Source organism: Octodon degus, unplaced genomic scaffold (assembly GCF_000260255.1).
Source record: "Octodon degus isolate 3935 unplaced genomic scaffold, OctDeg1.0 scaffold00057, whole genome shotgun sequence".
NCBI lineage: Eukaryota > Metazoa > Chordata > Mammalia > Rodentia > Octodontidae > Octodon > Octodon degus.
The window spans coordinates 4,367,621-4,390,962 of record NW_004524633.1 but is presented as its reverse complement, the minus strand read 5'-3'; the positions used below and the strand labels follow the sequence as shown (position 1 = coordinate 4,390,962).

The following is a 23,342-nucleotide window of genomic DNA, read 5'->3' as shown; positions in this document are numbered from 1 at the left end:
AGGTGAGGAGGCAGTAGGTGGTGAGGTAGTAGGTGGTGAGGTAGTAGGTGAGGAGGCAGGAGGGGAGGAGGTAGTAGGTGAGGAAGTGTACCTTTTAGGAGCATAAAAGTAAAACTTAAGAATGGCATAAAAGCAGGCCTACCCTCCAAAGCAAGGTGACATTTCTCTCTCTCTTAGTGGCATCACCATTAACTCGTCTCCAAAATTCAGGGCCTCTTGCAGGAACTGTAAAAGACAAGCAGCCCGAGCTGAGGAGGAAGGTTCGGAAGCAGGGCTTTCAGTCATACTGAGGCCCGCGTGCATGCACTGGGAAGACACATTACGAAGTGCCTGTGGACCTTTGACATCCGTGACCGCTGTGTAGGCGGCGCTGCTCCAGTCGCTCCAGTAGCCCAGCGCATCCAGCCTCCTGCAGCGCACCTGTACGGCATGCACCACACACAGGTCTCGCACGGGGACGCTGGCAGACCTGGTTTTTATGTCAGCCACCTCGTGTGTCTGTAAAATATGGCAAAGCATGAGGTTGGTCCTGGTCACACACAAGTGCATTTCATTTCAAACTTGAGCACTGTTTAAAAATTAAGAGAGCCGATTCTGTGTGCCTGGCTTCAGAGGGCCACAGTAGCCATCCCAGACGGCCTGTACCTCTGTCAGGGATTTCTCCTGGACTCTGGACGCCGCAGATGCAGTCTTCAGGCTGCGTCACCTGGAGCTGCATGTGCCAGGCCCTCTCTTACCCCACTACTGTGCCTTGTCACTAACCCCCACCCACAAAGACTTTGGAGAATTTAACTGAGTGCTTAGGTAGGGCCCTCTACAGAAAAACACTGATGCTCCAGCTCCCTCATTAAATAGGTAAACTAGCACAATTTTTTGTTTGTTTGTTTCTATATTAATTTATTTGTAAGTGGTGCTGTGGATCAAATCCGAGAGAACTCTCCCACTGAGGCACCTCCACCCCTTTCCCTTTTGATTTGAAGAAAGGGTCTTGCTACATCGCTAGGCTGCCTTGCACTTGCAATCCCACCCCTGCCTCCAGAGGAGCTCAGATTACAGGCACCGCCCCCACTCCCGGCTGCACACCCATTCAGTTGCAAGTGCTGTGACCTCATGACGCAACGTGAGTTCCCGGCTGTTCTTCAGGCTACTGTCACAAAACCAAAGCAGAGAGCCGTCGTGTGCATACTTGCCACAAAAACGTGATTCTGGTTGCCTGAAACAGCTTCATTCAAAATGACTTCCACTGAACATATGTGTACTCAAGGACACTAAGTGATGTTAAAGCTGGGGAGAGAAGCACCTAAGGCACCTGCCAGGCAAGTGCAAGGACCTGGGTTCGATTCCCGGTACCACGTGCCATGCTGGCCCCGGACCCCTGGGAGCACGGTGCTGGCCCCAGAACTGGGCGTGGTGGCTCATGCCTGTAATCCCAGCACTGGGGAGTCTGAGACAGGTGGGTCACTACGAGTCCAAACTGCGTAGTGAGACCCTATATCAAAAAACAAAAAACAGACATTAAAGGAAAACAATTCCTTGGATAAATAAGTTCGGGGAATATGAGGTGATAAAGTCCCCAGTGTTTCTTAAGGTACGATCTCGCCAAACCTTTACTATGTAATACACCACAGCTCCCATTAGGAAGTACGGTGGCCTAAGAGCGCTTGGCCACACTATCTTTCCACAAGGGACATTTGATGTGGTTAGTGTTCTTGAGACATTATAGTGGGAAACAGTGGATCAAGAAATTTTGTCTTAAAAGACTTTGATGAGGGCCCAGGGCCTGCCTCGCAAGTGCGGCATCCTGGGTTTGATCCCTGCTACAAAAAAACAAAACCCTGAGGAGACTTTGATGAATCCATTCAGTGAACAGATACATAGAATACAGTAGGATATATTTCATGCAGGTAAGATCAACCTGGTGTGTAGAGAAACTCTGACACATGACAAGAAAGAGCACTTCTTGGCATGAGGGAAGGAAACGTTGAGCAGAGGTACCTTCCACTGCGTCTCCTGTCCACGTAAGCCATAGCGAATCTGGAACTGCAGCTTATTCTCTGGAAAGATGGGCTTCTCCCAAGATATTTTCAATAATCCAATATTTGCAGTAATTTCTGCTTTCACATTGGCTGGAGGCAGTGGCTTCACTAGAAATTTTTAAAATGATGTTATGGAATAATCACTGGATGCCATAATGCGTGAACCCTGCTCTGCTTCATCTCATACTCATAACACAATACGCACTTCAAAAGTTTCTCATTCATTTCATATCTGATCCCCTATAACTCTTCACGATATGTGAGAAAGGAAATATCTCTATTTTGCAAATGAAGAGAATGACAAAAGCACAGACCATCCATGACATTCTGCAGGTTAATAAAATGTCCTGCACGGGGCATTTTGGGGCAACCAGTCCCAAAATAAACAAAACCACACCAGGAACCCAACTCGAAACTAAGGCCAGACACAAGGTGTGGCGAACAGGAAAACAGATGGAACTAGTGTCACAAGCGCTTGGTCTACCTTCTTACTCTGCTGTTTCCTGCGTCCTGTAAGTCCTAACACTGTCGCAGGGCTCAGGGCAGAGACAGGGCTGGGTCAGCACCGCATGGCGTTTGTTGTCCTTGTCTTGCCCAAGTCTCACTTGCTAAACGAAGCCACTGTGCGATAGCACAGAATCCTGTCTGCGCAGCTTGTTTAAATCACTTGTTAGATAATCAACACTAATACTTTAGGCTGCTTATTAAAACAACACCTGGGGCTGGGGAGATGGCTCAGTGGATTAAGCACTTCCCTGGCAAGCGCAAGGGCCTGAGTTCAAGCCCCAGTTCTGCCAAAATAAATAAATAAACAAACAAACGTGTGTTTGATTTATAAAAAAATTTTAAAAACTAAAATCTTTCATTAATATACACATCCATGTGATTATTCAACTCTTCGTATTCAAAGAGGCGTTCATCTCCAACCCAGTGTGATGATGGGTGTGTTTCATGGTGCATAGAGAATTTCTTTTCAGGAAAGGAGGTGCCAATATCAATCAGCCCTCAAAGGCTCCACATGTGCTTGTACATCCTGTCACTGGTCAGTTTACAGGAAGAGCTCTTTGAGGCCTCGTCATTGGTGGATGCCCCACCAAGGCCCACGCTAGAAAGACACGAAACGCTGCCCACATTTTAAGGGTGATAGAGAGTATTTGTGTAGTTCACAAAGCCTGTAAGAGGTGGAGCCAAGACTGGGGCTGCAAGCTGAATCTCCACACTGTTTTCTCTTGTTAAGGCAATATAAACCCAACTTAAAGTCAACATTTTAGTTTTGAAAAGCAAACCACCAAAGGTTATCAGGTAGCATGTGCTCTGACCCCATGTGACGTGTGCTACATGTGTGTGCTGGCAGGGTGGGGTTCCTGCCACGGTGGGGTATCAGCACCCAAAGAGTACCTCTTGCAACGAAACTGCTTAGAATAGAATTATGCAGAGGAGAAGAGGATCAGTTGACTAGAACGTTATCTTGAAGGAGAAATCTAGAAATTAAAATAAGTTTAACCTAAACTTCACAAAATGCATTAATTAAAAAGGTTTCAATTAAAATATGTACTAATTGAAAAAAATAATGAATAAAATATTAATTTTTGGCACAGTTTCTCAGCAAAATAGAATACAGCACCAAAAGATGTCCCTTAACGTCTCATGTATAATTATAAGTGAGTCATGTCTCAGAGATTTCACAATGATATTGGGGGATACATCAAATTTCCCGAGAGCTCTCTGCATCCTTAGAAACAGAAATACCTTTTGAAAAGAACGTTTCAGGTATCATGACAGGTGACATTATCTTGCCTATTTACTCCACTTCCGATACTCTGAATACTTCCCTTTCACAACCTCCCAAATCAAAGCCTTGGGCCCTAATTGCTCAGACTATAAAGACCTTTAGAATATCCAAGTCAAACTTTTGAATTAAAAATATCAAATGTTTCCATAAAAACACCAGAATAAAAACATGTAAGATAGTGTATTATTTATTAAACATTCTATTTATAGTGTCCCAAGTAACTCATCAAGTAGTATGTTGAAAACATTCCAACTGCTGGGTAAGTACACTTATAAATAACCCAAGTGAAACTCAAAGCTTTAAAACTCTCTGTGGCTGATCATCTTGATTCTATTGTAAATGGACACTTTTTTTTTTTTCCAAAATCTAGTGTGATCAGAAAAAAGGCAACGTACAATATTAACCCTCAATCACTCTAGGTTCAGACACACTAATCAAATGCAGAGAGGGCTGGGGGATAGCTTAGTGGCACAGTGCTGGCCTAGCAAGCCCAGGCCCGGGTTCAGTTCCCAGATCTACAAGCACAGAAAGGTAGGCATGGACTCCAGCCCCACGTACCTACGGACTCAGGGACGATGCATGTTGGTGGAGAGTCCAGGGACCCTAAAGAGTGGTTGACCCGAATCCACATTGTGTAGCCAGATAATAGGAATATTGGCTGAAAAATGCACTCATAAAAGCCATCCTGCTGCAAATAGCAATCTTTTGGCTCCGATATGGGATGGAGGGACGCACGGTCAGAGCAATACAGGCTGCTCCTTAAAAGATAAGAAAATGTGTGATAAGTATAAAACATCAAGAAAGCAATAAAAGTATTTCAAACCCTGATTTCTTGTTTAAAAGAGCTTTGTTCCCCGCAATAATAGATGTTACTGCTAGAGGGGCATTCATGGCTTCCCGATCATATGTCTTTCCATAGAACAGTGACTCCTGGAAATACTTCATTAGACACTAAGTAGGGCTGCAGGTGACAAAATGCTTTAGGAAGGAGATCATGCTGTTAGAGATCGATGCCCCACTGCTTTAAACCTATGCTAATATTGCATCCTGTAGATATAATTTTAAAAATATGAATCAAAAGTAGTAATACAGGGACTTCCTTGGATTTAAAGAAACAAATTCCTCATTCTTTAATACAAGGGATTAAATTGCACCACAAATCAAGAATGTAACAGACAATAAATAATAGCTTTGTCGACATCCACTAATACTTTAATATAGTTAAAATAATATCATGAAACTGTCTCATTGCTATATGTTTATCAATAAAACTTTGAAAAGAAAAAAAAATAAAATAAAATAATATCAGACCCTGATACATACAGTAATCATGTACTAGAGCAACATACTTATTTTCTCAGAAAAGAAAATTAAACAAAAATGTTTTGAGTCCAACAAACATCCCAGCTCAGAATATATGAAGCGTTTCCCCCCTTGAAAGACTCTTCCACCACTGTTTTCTCTGGATATAGCATTTACATGGGGAAAGTCGGCTACTCTTTCCACAGGAATGAGAAGGAAGAAGTGAGAGGGAAGAAAATCCATACTCTCTCATTCCGTTTTTGTACACTTTTCCTCGGTTCAATCCAGGGATTGAACATAGGACCCTGTGCTTGCAGGCAGGCCCTTCTATTGTTGAGCTCCTTCCCTGGCCCTGCACACTTTTTTTAATCTCCTCAAGATTACCAGTGTGTGTGTGCGTGTGTGTGTGTGTGTGTGTGTGTGTATGCGCACGCATGTGTGTGTGTGTACATGTGTTTGTGCTAGAATAAGAAATAAGAATGGGAAAATGAAAAGGAGAGATGAGACTCACCCCTGGACAAAGGGCAGGAACAATCTGGTGAGGGAAAGAGAAAAGAAGGAAAGGAGGAGGGAAAAGAAGTCCGTATGTACATGCGCAAGAGCGTGTGCCTAGCTACACTGTGATTTCTCCTGGCCTATCAAAAGGAATCGTTAATGCTTAAAATGTTTTTCTCTCTTTTTAACTTTTTGACCCATTTTGCATGCTTATCTCTGATAATCTGAACAACTAATTTGAAGACAGCAATATGCAATGTTGCAACCACTGTTGAACTCTTATCATTCTGTTTAGTGAAATTCTGTATCGTTTCTAATAATTGTTTTATTTTTTTTTTTTTTTTACTCTCTTTAAAAAGTAATAAAGGAGCTGGTGAGATGGCTCAGTGGTCTAAAGCACCTACTTAGAACAAGCTTAGCAAAGCACAGGGACCGTGGTTCAATCCCCAGCACCACATGCCAGCCAGCCCCGCCCCCTGGTGGGCTGAGCTTGCCACACACACACACACACACACACACACACACACACACAAATAAATAAATAAAAAATAGAAAAAAAATTTTTTTAAAGTAATAAAGGAAAATAAAAACAATCATCACTGGACGAAAAACAGAAAAATCGTTCACAATCAATCGAATGGTCAGCAACACCAGCATCATGGTGGCCACTACGACTTGTTGACTATTTTCCAGAAGCTGTCATCTAATTATAACCATGTGGCCTGTATCACTAAAGCTCACACAAAGGCTACGAGTCTTCTCCAGATTTCCCGAGAAACTGAGGGCAAGGAATTAGGATCACTTCAGCTAGTCTTTGGTCACTCCGTGTAGGTCAGCCAGGCTACCAGGCGCAGCTAGAGGGTACATAAGCCTCTCTGCAAACTCCTCTTCCTGGAGAAAACGCCACAGAAAGCATGCAGAGACGGGCTCTAAGAAGCACATGCATTTCAAGTCCATTGAGTTTTGCACACTCCTATGAGGCAGGAGAAGGCGGCAGTGGCCCTGTTTTCCTAGTTCTGTACTAAACAAGAGCAGACTCGGCATGAGTAACAGATTCCATATCTCAGGAATTGAAGAAGGCAATTTCTTTTTCAAGTTGAAATTTTATATTTTAAGAACAAATGAGCTGCCCATACAAATCACCAGTACAAATAAAAACAAGACACAAAACAGTGCTCACGAGCCAAGCGCATCCTTGAAAACTGTCGAGGAATGTTTTAAAAATAAAAGCATGGCTACCTTCTAGTCCAGGATGACATCCTTTTTGGTAATGCAGTTAGAGACAAGAGCAGATGCTGGGAGATATCTTAAATATTTTTTTTTAAAAAACTAAATAAACAGATTTATCCTCACATTACTTTTTATTAAGTGTTTATTTCTTAAATAAACTCATCTAGTTGTAAAAATCTTCATCTTGTCTCTCTGAATCTTTTCATCTGTCTCTTTTTTCCAAAATATTAACCTTTAGCCAAATCATCTAATATGTTTAATGCTTTTAAATCCTCCTCATTGAATTCTTTTTTATTTTTATGTATTTAGTACAATGTGTACAGGGTCTATATGATCTCACTCCACAGCTTGGACTCATAGTGATCCTCCTGTTTTCAGCCTCCCAAGTGCTGGGATCACAGACATGCACCACAAGCACCACGAGCCCGGGATTGAACCCCGGCCCCTGCATCTGCCTAAGCAGATGCTTTATTCCACTGAGCCATCTGGCCGGCCCATCTACACTCAATTCTAATCAACTGTCTAAGTCAGATTCAAATATCCACAAACCAACTCTTCCTCTGTGTGATCCAAGTTACAACACAATTGTAGGACATTGATTGACTTCAGAAAAGATAATTTGAAATAAAAACAAATGAAAAAATTTTTAAACCTCAGATATGAATGTTTTTAAGAATCACCAATTTATTTAAACCCTGGAACATTTTCCAGTTAATATTTTACCTTCTGCTTTTCGAAAGAAAACCTACAAGGCTAAAATTATGGCAATGTGTCCACAAAAAATGTGTTTCTCGCCATACCCCCAGAGAACTGAACAGCAGGAGCGACACTTACCTGTGATACCACAGCTGCCAGGAGCTTCCCACGAGTGACCGCGCTGGGTCGGCGGACCATCTGCAAGTCATTTTAGTTAAGTGCCCATCAGTTTCACATGATATATTGATATTGACATCTATTTAAAACACATTAAGATGTTAATATAAATTAAAAGCACCAATAATTTTCGATGAACAAATTTTTCTTACATCTTTCATAGGCATCTGAAAACAGAGCCCATAATGAAAATCTCATTTGTGCAACAAAAGGAAGGGAACCGCAGGATTCTTACCGATTACATATAACTCAGCGTAGCGGTGGTGGCAATGGTGTCCCTGGCAGCAGTACACAGCGTCATAGGTGAACACGCCTCGAGGTTTGGTGGCTTTCACGTCGAGAAAAGTCACTTTGCTCACACGGTCACTCACAGCGTAGTACTGGCTTGGAGGAATTTCCTCCGCTAAATTCACCCACCAAACAATCTCTTCAGAGGAAACAATCATGGTCTCATTTTTATAGACGCAGTGAAAGGAAACGTTAGAGCCAGCGCTTGTCAGGATTTTAGGTGGAAAGTACATGACATCTGCAACATGAGGAGAGAGGCAGCGTCAGGCGGAGACGGCAGGCCGCGCTGAGCAGCCAGCCCACGCGCCAAGAGCCGGTGCACGCCAGGACCACGCGGCCAAAGCCAGGCAGCTTGTCCCCGCTACCCCTGGACATTCACTCTCTTGGGTGAATGGCGGTGACCCAGAACCACACTTCAGCTGTCCCCTGAACACTCCAGCCTATTTGCCACAAGATGTTTCCATCAGTACCTGTCACTTGCTAACTGAGAGGCACAAAATCAGCTAAAGTGCAACACGGTTTAGTTCCACATCAGCATCAAACCCTGCTTGACGACCCAGGGAAACGCAGGGTGAGCTCTGAGGGCAGATCACGTGGAGACAAAGAGACCTGCTAGAAAAGGGGGCGGCTGCTGAGGGGAGATTTCAGGCAAAGCAGAGAAATGAGGTAAGAACAGGAAAAGGAGCTGGGCACCGCCGCACGAGCGATGCACCAGGGCACGGGGCTGGGCAAACGCTGCACAGTCTGCGGCCCCAGTCTGCGTCATCCCAGCCAGCGTCCTGTGAGTGAGCACACGAGGAATCTGTAAGCTCCTGAAACTCGATTTTAAATGCCTGGACACTGTTCCAGACTCTTTTCTCAGTCTTCTGTTACTGGGGACTCAGCTTGCCTGTCCTCATCCACGAGGAAAAGGGAAAAAGTAGCACACGGTTTACACGGGAGGCCGTTTCTACTATAGCCCAGCACGAGACCTCAGCACATTTCGATTTAAAGCAAGCCATGTCTGTGCGCAGAACACGAGGGGCTGTCTGCACAAAGACATCCCCAGTCGCCCCTAAAACCAAAACAAACACTCTGCGTTAGTTTCCATACATTTCCTCTGTTCTGTAGCAGCTTTGCAGAGCTTCAGCGACTGCATGTGTACAACCCACACAAGACTTTGTGTGGGGTTCTGTATGCCTATAAGCAAACAGAACAGGAAAACAGTTACAATTCTTCACCTGCCTTCAACCTTATCATTAGGCTGCCTAAAAATCTCAGAATAATTCTCACTTCTTAAAGGAAAGTATAAATAAGCTCTCATAAATGAAACTGAAGTTTTTAAAGATGACTCCAAAATTCAAAGCATTTTACTTCAAAATGAAGTGTATATATTAAGGATGAATCAAGACATAGGATTAAAGTCTGATATTTTGACATGATTAAATACTTAAGTATAAACTTAAAAAACAAAATAAATTAACAAAAATCTGACAACTTTAACAATGTAATACAGCACAGTTAAGATTTCTGAGTTAACTTCTGACTAATTTGAATAAAGATTACCCACACCAAGATGTTACGCAACATTTAATGTGTAATTGAGAACACTAATAATTTCCTTCTCATTACCAAGTAGTGCTACCTTGCAAGATTTACATGAATGAACTTTATTAAAAGAGAAAATAAATATTAACTGCTTAAAAACATACCAATCCATGACTGAAACAAGGAAAGAAAGACCTCAAGCTGACCAAGTGCTTCGACCCATCCCTGGCTATTGTATTCTCTGAACACAAGCAGCTGTTTTTCTTTAGAGGGCAAGTACTTTCCCTCACCCATAACGAGAGCTCCTACACGCAAAATGTGAAAAGGGTTTCACAGCAATTTCTTCTCTGCTTCGGTAACAATTAAACTGCACTTAGTACAGGTGTAAGGGCCGGCCAGATAGCTCAGCGGACTAAAGCACCTGCTTGAACAGAGGCAGCCCCTGGCCTGCCAGCTGCCCCCGCCCCTGGGGCGCACTGAGACGGGATTGAGACTGGGTGTGGTGACACACGCCTGTAATCCCAGCATTTGGGAGGCTGAAAACAGGAAGATCACAAGTCCGATCTGTATAGTGAGACCCTGTACTAAATACATATTTTTTTTAAAGAAAGGTGTTAGAAGAGTGCGGCACTTCCGCCGCTGTTTTCACTGTACACAACCTAATTGCGCCTCTTGTAGGTTTTCACCAGCCCTGGCAGAGGTCCCGTGTTCAGAATCCATGTTCCATGGCTCAAGGCCCTGCGCGGCTCTTCTGTGGTCTTGCTCTGCGCTGAGCAGTTACGCATCGCGCCTGTCCCGCACCCTCCTTACGCTCGCTTGCAGATGCCGACGGCACAGGTCGTGGGGCCCTGATCTACAACAATGTTTAATGTTTACTGGCAGCCGCCAAGAGCCAAGTGCTAATTATTGCTGACTAGCTGGCATTTTCTAGGTGGTAAGTAATCACAAATATGCTTGGTGCTCCAAGAGGTTCAAGCATTTGCTGGCTATTTTACACGGCACCTTCCGAGGCATTTCCATGCAATTGTAAAAAGCCTGAGAGCATGCAAAAATGTGCAAGAGCCACTAAGGCCACCCCATAGTCACAGCACAGCCTGTGGCGGGGTAGGATATTGCAGGGCTTCCTTGCACATGAGGAAGTTCCAGAAACCGCAGCTTTTCTGATTAAACTAACTCCAAGGACTGGGCGTGCTGTTCGGAGGCACCGCCCTTGCCTAGAAGTCACATGTCCTAAATTCAATCCCAGCCCCACAATCAATCAGTCAATCTTCAAAACTATGAAAATGTCAAATCTACTCATCTACAGTAAAAAACAAAAACAAAAAAAAAAAAAAAAACAAACAAACTAAAACTCCATTAAGTATATTAAATATGAAGGTAAAATTTTAACATTGAAGTTCCGCGCGGCTCGGGTCCATCCGCCCCAGCAACCACTGAAGAACAGTAACCATGGCCATCCACTATCCCATGGCCATGGGCCTCAACAAGGGCCACAAGGTGACAAAGAATGTGAGCAAACCGAGGTACAGCCACCACCACGGATGTCTCATCAAACACACCAAGTTCGCGTGGGACATGATCCGGGAGGTGTGCGGCTTGCCCCCTAGGAGTGGTGCACCATGGAGCTGCTCAAGGTCTCCAAGGACAAGCACACCTTCAAGTTCATCAAGAAAAGGGTGGGGACGCACATCAGAGCCAAGAAGAAGCGTGAGGAGCTGAGCAATGTGTTGGCCGCCATGAGGAAGGCAGCTGCCAAGAAGGACTGAGCCTCTCCGGAATAAAGCTTTGCAGAAAGTTTAAAAAAAAAAAAAAAAAAAATTAACATTGAAAATGTATATTCCAAATCAAGATACTTGGTTTTCGCTTGTCAGTTACAGAATTATAGGTACTGTAATGGTATTCTGAATTTAGGGCTTTTATATTAACTTTTTTTTGGTACAGGGTCTCACGCAGCTTAGACTCATAGTGATCCTCCTGTCTCAGCCTCCCCAGTGCTGGGATCCAGGCATGCACTACCATGTCCAGTTTCGGTGGCTGGCTGCACGCGGGCCAGCACACGGTACCAAGGGTAGAGCCCAGATCCCCGCACTTGCCAGGCAGGCACTTGGAACACTGAGCTATATTTACAGCCCTAACTTTAAAAAAAAAATTTAATTTGTTTATTTGGTACAGGGTCTCACTACGCAGCTCAGTCTCGTGGTGATCCTCCTGTCTCTGCCTCCCCAGCACTGGGATTACAGGCGCTGGCCACCACACCGAGACTCGAGACTCCGGTCAACCACTTAGTGTACACAAGGGTGGGGCCAGCGCAGCATGTGACCAACTTTTAATTTTTAAATAAAAACTATGCAACAAGCTCATGGCCTCAGAAAGCATAGGAACGTGGGAACTAGAACACTATTTTATTTATCAAATTAACCTGTTTGAAATTTAGGCAATAAGTTGCGTCTCCTCTTTGCTCTTAGAACCACAGAACTTAAGACGCTTACAATAAACTGAACGCGGGTCCAGGAAGCGTATTTCTCCTCAGCAGAAACTGTCCCGAGACCCACCTTGCGTGGTAAAGACGCGAGGGGCGCTCCAGTCGCTCCAGACCCCCGGGCCGTCCAGTCTCCTGCTCCTCACCCGAGCCTCGTAGGAGCAGCCAGGAAGCACGCTGTCTGCCAGGAGAGCCGGGGCTGAGACCGTCTCGTCCACCTGTCACACACGGGTTCAAGACATCAGCGCCCTGAGGCAGCTAGAACCTGTACGCTGACTGCGAGCAGGTCTGGGCAAATCCCCAGAGGAGCTGTCATGACAGCTCGGGAGGAATTGTCTTACCGCCGTAGAATGAAATCCGAAATCAATGACCAAGCAGTAAAAAGTCACAATGGCAATTAGTACACGTTGTTACTGAGGGAAAACTGAGGTAGGGATTTAGAATTTTGGGTCATGCAGCTAAAGATAACCCAGGGCCATAGAAGGAGAGAAGGAGGAGACCGAGGGAGGGAGGGAGGAAAATTGGTAGGAGGCATCTTAAGAACCGATGCCTGATCACCAACGATGGCGTATGAATCAAAATCCGGTTCACAAACCCCGGGGAAATACCTGGGATGAAACAACCTCTAGCTCAGTAAGAACTGCATACTGAAAATATTCAGTTTTTCCCACCAAGTCCTCGCAGTGATTGAACTCTCTGGTCTCTCAAGATTGGGGCTGGGGATGCCACAGACTAACAACAGTGCAAAGTGTCAGGAATGCCTGGAACAATCTCAGGTGGCCCCTACTGAGGAGCCTGCTACCTCCAGCGCACAAAGGAGAAAACATTTTCCACACACAAGCCAGGATGACCAACCTGCTCCTCATGGAAATGAAGCCCTAAAAAGTTAGCCCAGATCTAAAGCTATCTCTGAGTTACATAATGCCCAGTTCCACAATGCAATGGGCTGAAGGGTTCACACAAGCCCAGAAGCCCTGCTGAGCCCGCCCCCACCCCAAGCTGTTGAGGTCTCCAGCCTGCTCGCTCCCTGCTGGCCACGCTGGCCTCTGCATTCAGGTCCCTCTGCTTGGAGCCCAGCTCTCCCAGAGGCCTGTAGGAACACATCTTCGTTCAAATGCCACCTTCTCCCAGGGGCCTGCCCCAGCCTCCACTCACTGTCGCATTCCTCCATCCCCTCAGCGCTCCCACCGCCTCCCAGCCTCTCCTCTACTGCCCCAAAGCAGCCTGATGTTCAGAAGGCAGCCCTGGTGCTAAACGGGTGCTCAATAAATATTGGGAATGATTCAAAGAAGGTCTGACACACTTCACAGTGAAAATGCCCACACTGCTCGTAAACAAATAGATGGAGCAATGAAACAAGAAAGCTGAAATGTAAAATCAGTAGTCTGGAAGTAAAAACAACTATGAGTTCACAGTGTTTGTAACTGTACTTCCTACTGCTATGCATGGATAAGATATCTCTAATGTGCGACTCTCAACCACAGTTCATTCTGCTCTGGAAGGGATCCGCCACTGAGCCTGCAGAGGGTCACCCCTGTGTGGCACTGGGAGAGTCCTTAGTTGCTTCTCCACTTCCCATTTCACTGACTAAAGCATACTTACAAAAAATAAATAAACAAATAAATAAAGCATACTTACTTCTCTCAGAACTGTCGAAGAATTCTCCGAATATTTCACTTGATACTGAAGCGGAAATGGCGCCAGTGTTGGGCTATACCAAGAAATATTTAAGTTACCATCCTCTGTGATTTCCATATGCAAATCCAGTGGCGGATCAGGCTTCACTTAAGAAAAAAAGAGAACGCTTCTGAGCCCAACAATTGCCAGTACAATCATACCTGAAGAAAATGAAATCAACATGATGTGCAGCTTCTCCTGCCTTTCGAGTACTGAAAAGGTAACTACAGTCACAGGCTCCTTACAAAACCAAAGCCAAGCCCTCCTGCTGGGCCTGCTGTGTCAGATACCCATGTATCTTCTTGTTCTTCTGCCTAAATAAATGGTGAAGACCGTAGGTCTATAAATTAGATTCCGCTGATAACTGTGATTTTCTGCTACAAAAATCTGCTTGAGGCCAGGCCTACAAGCCCAGTTCCCAGGAGCCTGAAGCAGGAGGATCACCTAGCTGGAGACAGCCTGGGCTACATGAGGAGTTCAAGGCCATCCTGAACTGCACAACTGAGACCCTGTCTCAAAACAACATAGCACAACATCTTCTTGTTATTTGTTTAAGAAGCTCATCGCATAATCATAGTCAGATTCCTGGTTTTGTTAAGTGCATAATAAGGATATATAGAAATGTAAACTACAGGGCCAGGGAGATGGCTCAGTGGAATAAGCACTTCCCTGGCAAGAACAAGGGCCTGAGTTCAATCCCCGGTTCTGCCAAAAATCAAAAAAACAAAACAAAAAGAAATATAAACTACAAATCAGAAGCTTGACGAAGTGGAAGAAAACAGACGCTGCCCTTTCTTTTTGCACTTGTCTACACCGGCCAGGTTTCGGCAGTAGGTGTTACTCACACGCATAGAAATTATCATTAACTTGAACACTGATTTGAAGTTTATCTTTTAATAAGTAACAGGGCCCGTGTCTCGCTTCCTGTAGCTTTAGGAACTTAGACGCAGCTGTCCTCTCTTCCCTCGCCCAGAGATTAGGCCTTCTCTTAGGCGATCACCAAATATATATAACCTTAAGCAGAGATAACTGAACACTACAGTCTGGAGACAGCAAGGTAAACTTTATTATGTCCCCATGATCAAAAACAAAAGGAAGCAAAGACACAAAAGCAAAGTGAAACCCTAAAACCGCGCACGGTGCATCTCCCTCTACGTGGTCATGGGCATTATTATTAGAAATGTAAACGCGCGCGTTCCCTGGCCCCTGGGTCCCAGGCAGCTCCACATCTGCACTCTGACTGCTTCCCAGGGCTGCAGCCTCCAGCACAGGGGGCACTTCTCACTCTCTACTAGCGCCCCACACCCAAAGCACCGCACTCTGGTCAGGTCCTCCTCACCCACTGAGCCCACTGCACGCAGGCTGCTACCATGGAGGACACACAGTCACTCCTGAGTGGTCTCCTTGCTCGTGGCCGCACCCCACATTCCTGAAACACCCCTCGTGTGTCCACCCAGCACTCCCCACTCTTCCTTCCACCACCCACCCCTTGGGCTTTCTTCCCTAGCAGAGTCACCCTAACAACCCCACTTGCTTACAACTTCCACGTTAAGATACCTTAACTTCAGCCTTGGCCGACCGCCTACGCAAAGTCCCTGGGTTCGCAAGAGGCACTTTGCACACCACGTGTGCCGGGCACAGCCCTGTGGCCAGTCCTCTCCCCACTTCCCATCTCAGAACCCTGCACCAGCATGCCTCACTAGGAAACCAAGCTGGCTTTAAAACAAGACTTAAGTGTCAGTTGCAGAGACATTTAGATTACTGTTCACTCCCGCCTTACTCCATGGTCACCCTTCTCAGTGTTGGAGAAAGTGACAAAAGCCAGCGAAAAATCTCTAACCAGTAAACAAACTACAACCAGATGTGTTGATGTCCAGCCTCCTTATCCGTGTCATGCAAGCTTACCAACATTTATGGGCCGAGCAGACATTAGCGGTGACTGAAAAGTGCCCCCAGCGGCTGTGATCTTCACATACATCAGAAGGGTGCTGTTGAGCTTGGCTGTGGGCACCGGCACGCGACACTCCCAGCGACCCTCACGGCTGCCATTGCACTGGACGCTCTCAAAGCCGCCCTTCTGGGGAGCCAGGTGCGCGTCTTCTGCAGCTTCAGCCCTGATGAAAAACAAGAGCTAAATATTAAAACAGCTGGGACAGCAGGGTGGGCAGGAGAACTCCCGGGGCACCCAGCTTGACCGGCTCCTGCAGAGGATGCTGCCAGAGGACAGCGGACCACCGCAGGTGGAGTCCCCAAAGCACAAGGATGGCAAAGCTCGAGGGAAGGAAGGGCAGCCCTCAGCGCTGAGCCCCACATCGCAGGAAACAGTTTTCAAAGTAGTATGGAAGAAAGGCTTTTCCTCAGATACAACAGCAGTTAAAGAATTCATCGTGCCCAGATCCGCATTCTACAAAACACCACAGGAAGTCGTCTGATGACCAAGAGAAATGATAGCAGATGGAATAGGATTTCACACACTGAACTAAAATCATAATTATTTATTGATTATTTAAAGCAAAAATAACAGCCATGTATGGCGGAGGTTGCAAGACAGGCAGAAACAAAGCAGACAACACTGGAACCAAGCTTGGGACAGGAGAAATGTGTGCAGAGAGCCGTGATCGATCACCTTACACTACACGCCTATGATATCTTTTAAGGACATAATATCACAAGACTTTGTTAGATCATATGCTATCGATCCTGAAGCAATCACAAAAATGACAGATCAAGGAGATGCAATTAATGAGCAACAAAGAAGACTACTCGGAATCATAGGAGTTACTTAAGCCAAAGAAGGAATAAAACAGAAAAACAAAAATGAATAAATGGAACAAAAAAGAAATAACAACATTAACCTGGGCCAGGGAAATGGCTTAGTGGAATAAGCACTTCCGTGGCAAGCGTAAGGGCCTGAATTCAATCCCCGGTTCCGAAAAAAAAAAAAATTAACCCTAAATATATCAATAGTCGCAGTCAGTGCAAATGGTCTAATATCTTCTTTAAAGGGCACCGATTAGGAAACTGGATGGAAAAGCAAGACCCATTATCAGCTGCTTAGAAGAAAAAAGATGAAAATCTGATCAAGTGGATTTCACAGCATGGAGTAGGTATCAGAGAAGCGAGTCATGTTATAATAAAAAGATGTTAATTCCCTAGAAAGACATAATAATCCAAAACGTTTATGAACCTAATAGCAGAGTTTCAAAATACAGGAAGCAAAAGATTGATAGGATCTCGAGAGAAAACAGGCTAATCCATAATTATTGAGGATCACAAGAGAAAACAGACTAATCCATAATTATTGATGGAAATTTCAACTTTTTCTCAACAACCAGCATGCCAAGTAGACAAAAATCATTAAAGATAAACACGCGCGCCTCCCCAGCTCCTTGAAGCGGCACACTTCATGAGCCCCGCCAGCAGCAGCAGGCGTGCATCCTCTTTAGGAACACACAATTGCCAAGAAGACGGTGCCCCAAGCCATAGAAAAGCCACAATAAATCTGAGGGTTCAAGTCATTAAAAAATGTAATTAATAACAGCAATAAAGAACAGACAGGTATTTACAAGGGCTTTTAATAGTTGAAATTTAACATGCTTCTAAATAACTCATGGGTCAAAGAATAACATTTTAAAATTATATTACAGCATTTAAGTAAATAAAAATGAAAAAGATAAAAGAAACTGTGAGACATTGCTTACAGCAATAATTACAGGGCAATTTATAATACAAAAGTGGGAACTGAATGTCTAGCATAAAAAGAAGTCTCACAGCAATGATTTATCCCAAGCTCCGATTCAAAAATCAGGAACAGGGTGTGGGACAAACTAACCCTAAGTAAACGAAAGAGAAGGAGCAGTAAACATCAGGTCAGAAAACGCAAATGCCAATAAAGGAGGTTGGCAAGCCCACCTTCCACCTTTGCACGAGCAAGGGGACACACAAGGCTCCTGTGGCCCCCGCCCCCGCCCCGTGGCTGCTCAGGCTGTGGACTGCGGCCCTGGCCCTCTGGGTCCTCGGGGTTTCTGCAGGGCGGCCGAGGTGGTACCGTCTTTAGCTTCCTCTTTCCATCCCTTGCCGTGGTCCTGGCAGTGGCTGCATTTGCCACAGCTCAGCTCCTGTCACCGCCAGCTCGCATGTGGCTCGTGAGGTCCTGCGCTCGGCCCTCGGCAAGGAGCACTGACGGCTTGGCCGTAGTTGGCGTGCGGCAGCGCACCGCTGCTTACGGATGTGTACTCGAAACTTTCTCCACACCAGGTGTAGTCTCTTTCCCGAGATCCTGTGAGGGGAGCCCTCTGAGAAGGTCCCCCGGCTCCTGTCGGAATTCTGACAGGCAGATTGCTGTTCAGCTGTCAACTTTCTGTTTGGGGAATCATGACAGTCACAGCTCTCCTCCTTCTAAGATAATGTTCTGGTTATATTTGTTTTTGGGGTGGCCTTTAACATGTCCATGTGTGTCCATGTGTATCCGTGTGTGTGTGTGTGTGTGTGTGTGTGTGTGTGTGTGTGAAACGATGCTGACACTAAGCATGCTTGTCCCTAAATCCTTATTTGGCGAAGGAAAGAGTTGGCAGATCTGCCGTGGTTCTCCCCACAGCTGTGAAATCTCGCTCTGGAAGGACACAGTCTGCGAACCGCGGAGCTACAGGAGAGCTCAGCCGAAACGGAGCGAGCTCAGCTGTAATTCGTTTTACCACAAGAATCTCAGCAGCCGGGAGAAGGCCGCCAGCGGTGTCCCACTCAGGGCTGCGCCGTTTGCAGAACTCATGGTCCCGCTTGTGGCAAAGAGGAAACAGGATCAGGGGAGACAAGGAATTCTAAACGCTGAAGTGGTGGCTTTCTGTCCACTGCCGCAGCAGACCTTCCAGCGGGGTGCGTTCCGAGTCTCCCCCCAGAGACCAGGGCTGGACTTCACTGGAGAACGGGGGTGGGGCGGGGCTGCGGTCCTCTGGGTTTGCAGCAGGAAGCTGAAAGGCTCATCACCGAGGCTGGGTCTGTGGTGACGTGACAGAAATTCCACGTGCGCGGGTGCGGACACGTGTGTATTGCGTGACTCCAACGTCGTCTTGTCATGAGCAATTCCAGGGAGCCATTTCTAGGTGGCTGTATCGCTCAGCCACGTGCCGGGGACGCTGTGCTTGCTGAGGCTCTAAGTGGATGATTTCGTGATGGGTCTGTCCAGTCTACAACTGAAGCGAGAACTTCGAAGCAGCCTCTGCCTGCCCAGTATCGGAGAGCCCAAGGTGCGCCATTGCGTGGTCGGGTCTCCTGGACTTACAGCTCTCCCATGTTGGGATCATGCTTGTTCTTTCTTTCTGTCTGTCTGTCTGTCTGTCTGTCTGTCTTTCTAAGACAGTTTCACTATGCAGTTCAGGCTGGCCTTGAACTCACTTTGTAGTCCAGGCTGGCCTTGATTTCTCAAGGACACTCCTGCCTCAGCCTCCTGAATGTTGGAATTACATATGTGCACCACCACACTCAGCTTCCTCAATGTCCTTTTTTACTAATCTTAATATGTGAAAATATATATATATAGAGAGAGAGAGTAATAATGAGTATATAATACAGTATCTTTACTGTATTACAATAATTTATAATTCCCTCAATAAAAATACCTAAAAATATTTTTAAAATAAAATAGCTAATTCTAGAACCTTCCTAAAGCACTCCAACAGAAAGTCCCATCTATAAGAAGTAATCTAGAGCATGGCGTGGTGGCACACACCTGTAATCCCAGCACCTGGAGCCTGAGGAAGAGGATTACTTTCAGTTCTGGGCCCACCTAGGCTACGTAGTGAGTTCAAGTCCAGTTGAACTACATAATGAAACCTTGTCTCAAAAAACAAACAGAATAGAATTAATCTCAACTAATCCGAATGTCTTCAGCTACAGGGTCAGTTACAATCTACGGGCTAAATCCAGGCTTCAGCTTGGGGCTAAAGAACAGTCATTTTCAAAAAGGAGGAAAAATAGTTCCTCAAAGAGGAAGTGACAGGAAGTTCAAATGTGAGCGTCCGTGTACACCCACACCCACACAGTGAAGGGCTGTTCTGCACTCAGCGGCGGGGCTGCAGGCCCGTGACCGGGACATGCGGGCCCCAGGGCCAGAGTATCCGCTACCCAGTTCTTTAAGAAAACCTCTGCCTGCCTCACCTGCAGGCCAAAACTACCTTGCACTCCTTCCTGTGGGGTCTTAGATGGGCAAAGAACAGAAAATCAGAGAAATCACATACATCTATTATTGCATTTTATTATCACAAATTATATGAAACACTTTCAGGAACCGTATCTACTGATGATCTAACTATAAAGTATAATTTCAAAGTATAAGGATAAGAAGTCACTGATTTTTTAAAATAAGAGCAGTAGTTGGCTCAAAATCAGAGCCTCAGATTTGTGAAATTCTTGGAAATTTTGTATGAAGTGAATATCTTATGCTTAGCTAACACACACACACACACACACACACACACACACACACACACACTTCAGTGCTGCTGTCTAATCTCTCAGCATGTGAATAAACTTTACTTGAAAGTAAAAAGGGCACCAAAATATTTGTCAAATAAATTTTAAACTTTAGCTTCTTTGCACCTTTTACCTTCTGAGGCCATTTTCTACTCAGAAATCAGAGACCCAACTATGCAGTGCGAAAATTTCATTGTTGGTGGTCACGCATGGTTTACAGAAAGTCCTCTGGCCTTTGGTCCGGGTTTTCTTCCTTCCAAATTTCTCTAAGAATGTACTAAAGCACCTCTGAGCGGCGATCCAGGCTATTGGAGGGATAATAACAAAGGGGTGTCGTCCAAGGGTGTGAGTGTGACACAAGCTGACAGCAAAGCGTGGCAGACACACCCAGGAAGAGAGTGTGAATACTTAGTATTCACTTTGGAAATCATTTATTCAGGTCACTTCTTTCAAGTCTCAGGCTGGTAATCTACAAAAACGCTGCCCCAAGACTACCTGGCTAGCTCCCAATTATTTAAACAGCAGGTTGGTGTCTCCCACCATCCTTCCACTGGAGTCTGAGCGGCCACAGCGGGGTCGGTTGGGACCAAGGAGTCTACACGTGCAACCGGGCCCCGCCTCTGACCCGCTGGGTCCGCCCGGGCGAGACCGCTGACCTGCGTGGCGCTTATCAAGGAACAAGGTAAAGAAACAGCTTGTAAAACACAGAGTGCTCTTCCATGTAAAACATTACCAAAGGGAGAATCAACAAGGCCAGAGGAGGGAAGGAAAACAAAGAAGGAACACAAACAGAAACGCAAGAGCCTGCCTATCTGTCTGGTTAACTTACCCACACGGTGGGGGAGAAGAGCCGTCTAATTAACTCTGGGACATAATATTTTGATCGTGTGACCCTTAGCCTTAGTAACGTCAGGGTGGGTGTGAACAGTGCCGCGCTGCCTGGGATGTTCGTCTTGCCCAGGGGCATGTGTTAGCCCCTGTCTGTCCCTCTTGTGTACCCCAGGGCTGAGCACACAAGGAACACACAATGTGTGCGGTGGGGAAAGCCACCAGGGTTCTCACACTGGGCGCAGGGGGACCTGTGGGCATGAACTAGACGAAACATCCAGGAGGAACACAGTCAAAGGACGCACATGCAGAAAGATGCAGGAAAACGGGGCGGGGGCGGGGGGGTGCGCACTACATACAGCTAGCTTTGTGCACCAACAAGCTAGCAGCAGGGTCAGCTCAGTAACAGTGAGCACTGGCCTCCAGGTCCTGGCTTCTACTTGTAAATATCACTCTAAAATAAAAGACATCCTGCCCCCAGGAGGATGCCCAGTGTCACGTCAGGACGAGAGTGAGATCACCCTGCAGAATTCTGTCATGTTAGAAAGTAAGAAGCCCTTCCAAAAAAAAAGATGGAAGTGCAGTGACAGAGCATAGGAGTCGCCCTGCACAGGCTCCCAGGCCGAGTAGGAAGCACCCCAAGTGAGAAAGTTAGGACAACAACCGTCTGTGTCCCGCAAGGTAAGAATCCACAGTCCACTCCGACAGGAAGGCAGGGCGGGACAGAACCAAAACATCTGAGCTCAGCTTGGGCCCTGGCACATGCAGGGCGTGCCCTGGGAGGAAGGGTAGGCCTCAGAGGCCTGAGGTAAAACTGCTGACGTAGTCCAAAATCCTGCATTTCTAGAGCACGTCTCCTCCAGGTGTCCTGACAGACATTCATGTCTGAGCTCAGGCAACGCTGCAGACAATGCTTAACAGGCGCTTCATAGGGTTGTAAACCCCTCATGAATGCCAGCTTCTAGCTTTCAGAAATATGTTTGGTCAAGCACGGAAGCCTTTGGAAGTTTTCTCTTGCAAATTCTCTCATGCAAGGAAAAGGTGATTTTGATTAAAATTTTTTTTTAAATAATCACCACTAAAAAATAAAATAAAATAATCACCACCGTGGGTTTTTGCTTCCACGAAAGGTCTCGTTCACCACACTGACCAGCTCCTCTTTTCAGTCTGAAGAGCTGTACTTATTAAGAGTCTGACTTACAGTTCGGAGATCCATTGCTTAGAGAAGAACTCAGAAACGGATTTCCAGGCAGAATCAGCACGTGGCGACTGGTATGCTGGGCACAGTGACCAACCCGTGCGGAGGCGTATAGGGGCACACACAAAAATTGAGAAAGTTTCCCAAATTGAATGCAACCTGATGAAGTTTAGTCCATTACTAATATTCGGAAGCCGGAGCTCAGGATTAAAGCAGGCCCAAAGAGGCTGCTAAGTTGGTCGAGTCAGCACACTGACAGGCGTACTGAATTACCACAATCTTCTCATTTCTCTGGGGTCTTACTATTTGGATAAATTGACTAATAAGCGCTCGCTTGACTAAACCGAACTTAAAATTCTTAGGTATTGCTAAATTAGTACTCAAAACCAATGCTGTAAGACAGACAGACAGACACAGATACAGACAGGATTTACTTATATGTAAATATGTGACACGTGTGTGTACTCGTTCAGAGAATACAGACCTCAAGACAACTACAGCGTAGGCACGACGCAACTTCAGCCTTGTGCAGCTCACAGAACCGCACAGCAGAGGGCCCCGCCCCGCCTGCTGGTAAGCGCTGAAATTCTCCAGCTTAGTGAAGTGTGCACAGCATAACACGGGCCGCTGCAAGCATCATAGGCCTGGTGCTCAGTGGCATTAGGTACAGCTGTAATGCTGTGAAAAATTGCCACACGCAGCTCTAAGTGTTTCGCCTCTTCTCCAACTGAAACTCCACGTCAGACACACAGCAGGCTCCACCCCTTGCTCCCCGCCCTGGGAAGCCGCCGCCCTGCTTCCTGTCTCTATTGATCTGCTTTTAAAATCGTTGTGAGTCTGTGTTTGCAGTACCTACGGTTTCTAGGCCCTGTGAGGGGCTGGCGCCCACAAAGCACATTCCACTACTCTTCCGCTGCTCTCCTCCTCCTCCCCGCTCCCCCCCCTCCAGCTCCCCTTCCCAGCTGAGAAAGTCCAGCACCCAGTTCCTGGGATCTATCTCTTATTTTGCTCTGTATTTATGATTTGGGCTTTCTGGACAGTTCTTAGCAAACCTCTGCAATGATATGACCTCAGTAACCACAGTAATGAAAAGGTAAGTCATCTTGTGGCATCAGATAAGAGCCTCCATGAGAAACTGTTTTTTTTTTT

The 23,342-nt window shown here is 45.9% G+C and overlaps 1 protein-coding gene and 1 pseudogene across 7 annotated transcripts in view; one reads left to right on the top strand and one right to left on the bottom strand.

Moving 5' to 3' along the window:
• The window catches only part of LOC101575050, a 783,209-nt pseudogene that overhangs the window by 716,896 nt on the left and 42,971 nt on the right, over window positions 1-23,342 (top strand).
• Lepr (leptin receptor) overlaps window positions 1-23,342 on the bottom strand; it is an 81,556-nt gene that overhangs the window by 18,910 nt on the left and 39,304 nt on the right. For 4 of the 7 annotated variants that reach the window (XM_023718347.1, XM_023718349.1, XM_023718351.1 and 1 more), the window contains exons 5-14: window positions 15,605-15,813; window positions 13,661-13,806; window positions 12,096-12,240; window positions 9,109-9,195; window positions 7,964-8,254; window positions 7,690-7,807; window positions 4,387-4,586; window positions 1,996-2,144; window positions 339-498; window positions 143-225 (exon numbers count right to left, since the gene is read on the bottom strand). In XM_023718347.1, coding sequence (XP_023574115.1) covers window positions 143-225; window positions 339-498; window positions 1,996-2,144; window positions 4,387-4,586; window positions 7,690-7,807; window positions 7,964-8,254; window positions 9,109-9,195; window positions 12,096-12,240; window positions 13,661-13,806; window positions 15,605-15,813 — 1,588 coding nt within the window. The remainder of the gene's footprint in view (window positions 1-142; window positions 226-338; window positions 499-1,995; window positions 2,145-4,386; window positions 4,587-7,689; window positions 7,808-7,963; window positions 8,255-9,108; window positions 9,196-12,095; window positions 12,241-13,660; window positions 13,807-15,604; window positions 15,814-23,342) is intronic. The other 3 variants (XM_004633979.2, XM_004633980.2, XM_023718350.1) reach the window with 2 other exon arrangements.